Source organism: Myotis davidii, unplaced genomic scaffold (genome assembly GCF_000327345.1).
Source record: "Myotis davidii unplaced genomic scaffold, ASM32734v1 scaffold3, whole genome shotgun sequence".
Classification (NCBI taxonomy): domain Eukaryota; kingdom Metazoa; phylum Chordata; class Mammalia; order Chiroptera; family Vespertilionidae; genus Myotis; species Myotis davidii.
This window is the reverse complement of record NW_006295062.1, coordinates 1990555-1995129: the sequence shown is the minus strand read 5'-3', so window position 1 is coordinate 1995129 and position 4575 is coordinate 1990555. Positions and strand designations below refer to the sequence as shown.

General features: G+C 41.2%; 1 protein-coding gene across 8 annotated transcripts in view; it reads right to left on the bottom strand.

Annotated features, from left to right (window-relative positions):
• PTPN4 (protein tyrosine phosphatase, non-receptor type 4) overlaps nucleotides 1-4575 on the bottom strand; it is a 219190-nt gene that overhangs the window by 57707 nt on the left and 156908 nt on the right. For all 8 annotated transcript variants that reach the window (XM_006769670.2, XM_015567781.1, XM_006769673.2 and 5 more), the window contains one exon: nucleotides 2960-3119. In XM_006769670.2, the coding sequence (XP_006769733.1) occupies nucleotides 2960-3119 (160 nt within the window). The remainder of the gene's footprint in view (nucleotides 1-2959; nucleotides 3120-4575) is intronic.

Here is a 4575-nt window from a genome sequence, read left to right as displayed (position 1 = left end):
GGTCAGTTTGCATATTACCCTTTTATTATATAGGATAGAGGCCTGGTGCATGGGTGGGGGCCGGCTGGTTTGCCCTGAAGGGTGTCCCGGATTAGGGTGGGGGTCACGCTGGGGTTCCTGGCCAGCCTGGGTGAGGGGCTGAGGGCTGTTTTCAGGCTGGCCACACCGCCTTCAGGGTAGGGGTCCCTACTGGGGTGCCTGGCCAGCCTGGGTGAGGGGCTGATGGCCGTTTTCAGGCTGGCCACTATCCTGGCGACCCAAGCTCCCAAACTTTCTCTCTCTCTTTTTATTTTCTTCTGGGATTTATCTTCTAAAATTGAAACTCTGTAGCCTTGAGTGGAGCCCAGGTCGACTGGAAGCCTGGGCTCCCAGCCCCTCCTTGAGCGGAGGCCATCGCTGGCTGGAAGCAGGTATCTGGGATTTATTTATCTTCCACAATTGAAACTTTGTAGCCTTGAGTGGAGCCCAGGGCTGGCCAGGGCAGGCGGGAAGCTTGGCTTCCTCCATTGCTGGGGGCAACCCAAGCCTCCTGCTCACTCCAGCTCCGTGGCCACCGCCATCTTAGTTGGGTTAATTTGCATACTCGCTCCTGAATGGCTTGTGGGCATGGCTTGAGCGTAGCGGAGGGACAGTTAATTTGCATGTTTCCCTTTTATTATATAGGATGGTTATTTGTTACTGGCTTCTTTCACTTACCATGCTTTATGCCTGCTCTTTGAGGGTAAGTATCTGGCTAATTCTTACTTATCCTTCAAGTCACAGCTCAGAGATGATCACTTCTGGAAGTCTTTCCTTAACCCCATAGCTGTATTAGTTATTTATATATACTTGCAAATTCTCTATAATCACTTCTAATTATAAGCCTTATATTGTCTTCAAATTGTCTTCCTACTTGCTTGCTCTAGATCCCATCCTCTCTTCCATACTCAAGAATATTGCTATAGCAATTCTTTACCCTCCTGCCTTATCCATTTCCCCCATCCTCTTGGAAATACTCTTATTTCTCCCATTAAAACAACAACAACTCCTCTTCTCTGGACTCTACTTCCCCATCTAGCTACTGCCCTTTCTTTCCTTCCTCTTACTGCTAAACTTTTGTTTTGTTGTTCTTAATTACCACCCACCCACCCACCCTCCCCCACCTTCTCTCTGAGATTCCCCGAGTGTTCCCATTTGCTCCTTCTCACTCCATCCTAGAGTCTGGTTTTCACCCCTAGCACTTCACTAAAACTGTTCCCATTACGGTCACCAGAGGTTTTCACATTGTTCCAGTGTTCAATTCTCAGTCCTCATCTTACTTGACTTACCAGTAGCATTTGACAAAGTTGATTATTCTCTCTGTGACTTTCTTCCCACCAGTCAGTTGACTACCTTTCTATCTGCGTCTCCTCAGTCTCAGTTGCTGGTTGTTTTTTTGTTTTTGTTTTTTATCTCCCTACTGTTTATAATTTAGAGGGCCAAAGCTCAATTTCTAGAATCTCTTATTTAGAAATCTATACACAACACACCCCCTTGGTGATTTCTTCCTACCTCATGGTTTAACATATTGTCTATATACCATCAGTTTTCAATGTCACAACTCTAGCTTGAACCTCTCCCTTCAAATCCAGAATCCCATCTCCAAATGGATTTCTAATAGACATCTCAAACTTAGCATGTCCAAAACTAAGCTCCTGATATTCCACCCATACCTGCTCTACTTGTAGTCTTTCAGACCTTAGTAAATGGAAACTTCACCTTTCTAGTTGTTCAGGGCAAAGACCTTGCTTCTATCCTTGATCTCTCTTTCTCTAGTACACCCCATCTAATCCATCAGCATATTATGTTAGTTTTACTCTAAAAATATATCTAGAATAAAGTCATGTCTTATTCCTTCTGTGGCTACCATTACTTGCTTGGAATACTTCAATATGTTATAATAACTATCTCTACTACCCTGCTCTCAGGATGTTTTCAATAGAACAGCTAGAGCGAAACAGGTCACATTATGCTACCTTCCTCACTCAGGATTTAAAACAAAGTCTTTATAAGACAAGGCTTTCAGGATCTGACCCTGTCCTGTACCCATCTCCTCCTCATTTGCTGACTTTGCTCTAGCCACACTGACTTCCTTGATTTTATCAGTCATATCCCTGCCTTTGTACCTACCATTCCCTCAACTTATCTACATGGCTTATCACTAAGTTCATTCCTGGCTATATTATCTTTCTTTTTGATGTGTCTATGGTGGTGGGACAACAATAAGTGTGGGAGACTAGAGTGAGTGCCTCTTGCCTTTCAACTTGAGATAACGTGGGAGGGCCATAGGTGGAAAAACGAGAGGGCCATGTGTGCAATGGTCACCAGAAATTTCTGGCAGTGCCAAACCTGCTGTGGACCCTTTTCTCCCTGCATCTGATTTTATTTCCTGATGTCCCTATTGAGTTTCCTGAAATATACCCATACTTTGTCCTTATCCATCTCATGAACACTGTGTTTCCTTAAAATTTATTGATAATTTCACTTTTGCTTTATTTACATCTATCTACAAAAGCAATAAAAATTCGTAAATCAGGGGATTTTAACAATTTATAATTTGTTGTGGTAAAAACATGTTCTCTAAGGCAAAAGTACCAACATAATCCATATATATAGTCAAAAGGTTGATGAAAATGATAGCCTCTGCACTCAGTGAATTATAATCAAGTTAATGATATTTAATGGACTATTAGCATTTGTTCTAGAAATGTGTTTTACAAGACTAAAATCAACATATATTTATTAAAAATTAACGTCTAGAGTAATGAGCATTTTATAAATGACGATAAAAGGAAATTCCAGTTAGGTTATATCATGTCAATTTATGAGCAAACATATGATAAAAAAGAGAAAATGCTACAAAACATGCCACTGTACAAAAATAACTCCATTTATAATTTTAAAATTTCAAAGAAATATGAGTATATTTGAAGCTACTTACAGTAGATTTTTCAGGGGAAGATGGAACATCAAATGACTCGTTAATATGGTTTTCCAGATCTTGTTGCGAATGTGAATAATACATCTGGTTCCAGCTGTTTTTCTTCGATTGTTTGGGCGGTAAAGCTGGAGGCTGCCCATCCCCAGGGGTCTCTTGTGATCTAGAGAGGAAAAAGGAAAAGAATGAATTGTTACTAAAAGCTAGAGTCAAGGAACTCAGATATTTACAATGTCTAGTAAGAGACAAGCTTTAGCCCTGACCGGTTTGGCTCAGTGGATAGAGCATCAGCCTGCAGACTCTAAGGTCCCAGGTTTGATTCCAGTCAAGGGCATGTACTTTGGTTGTGGGCACATCCCCAGCTGCAGGAGGCAGCTGATCGATGTTTCTCTCTCTTTATCTCTCTCCCTTCCTCTCTGTAAAAAATCAATAAAATATATTAAAAAAACAACAACAAGCTTTAAATACCATATTGATTTGCAAATGCCACTGTTTAATGAAATATTTTTACGGTTGAAGTTTAAATAGCATATTTAATTTCCTACTTCATCAAATCTGTAATCAATACTACATATAATAAAATCTATGTCAAGGGTATCCATGTGAAGATGTTTATTAATCTACTATAACAGTGTATATACCTTTCCAAAAACCTTTTTAAAAAAGTTTTCAGTGCAGTCATATGAATAGCCAGGGAACAAGGCAGGCAAAGAGAAATAAGAACTGAGAGGTGAGCCATTCCACAGGTAAAACAACTGGTAGTCTAGAGAAGTTAAGTGGCCCAATTTATTTAGAAATAAAACACAATTAATGAAAGTAATGAACTCAATGCTGCAACCAAGATTAGAATCTGATTAAAAATGCTGAGATCACCAAAAAGACAAAACTGAATGAGACCTTGTTAGAGTATATAACTTAAGGGGAAGAAGCGAAAATCCAATTAACATTAGAGAACATAAGCCACAATCTGTAACAGGAGGTACTGATAAAAAAAAAAGCTAGGTATAATAGGGGAAGTGTCAAGGTAAAAAATTGTAGCTTTTGAGAATAGAGAACAGATGACGGTTGCCAGAGGTGAGAGGGGTTTGGGTGCTGGGTGAAAAAGGTGAAGGGAATAGAAAGTACAAATTGGTAGTTACATAATAGTCAAGGGAATGTAAAGTACAGTAAAGGGAATCTACACTAATAAAAGAGAAACATGGTAATTGGCGTACGACCCCTACCCTTTTCATTGGCTAATCAGCGAGATATGCAAATCAACTGTCAGCCAAGATGGCGGCCGGATGCCAGGCAGCTTGAAACTAACATGAGGCTTGCTTGCCTCAGTGACAGAGGAAACCAATGTTCCCCGCCTGCGGCTGCAGGTCTCTGAGCCTGCAGTTTGAAACTATGTAGCAAATACCGCCGACTTCAGCCAGCAGGATCGCAATATTGTAAGTAAGGGCCAAAAACCTACTTTCAGCAGGGGAGGCCTAAGAGCTGGAGCCAAGCCTCAAAGCTAAAGCTGGCCCAGAATAAAAAAAAAAAGGAAAAAAGGAGCGGTTGGGAGCTTCAGTCACCCCCAGCCTGAAAACAGCCCTCAGCCCCTCACCCAGACTGGCCAGGCACCCCAGTGGGGA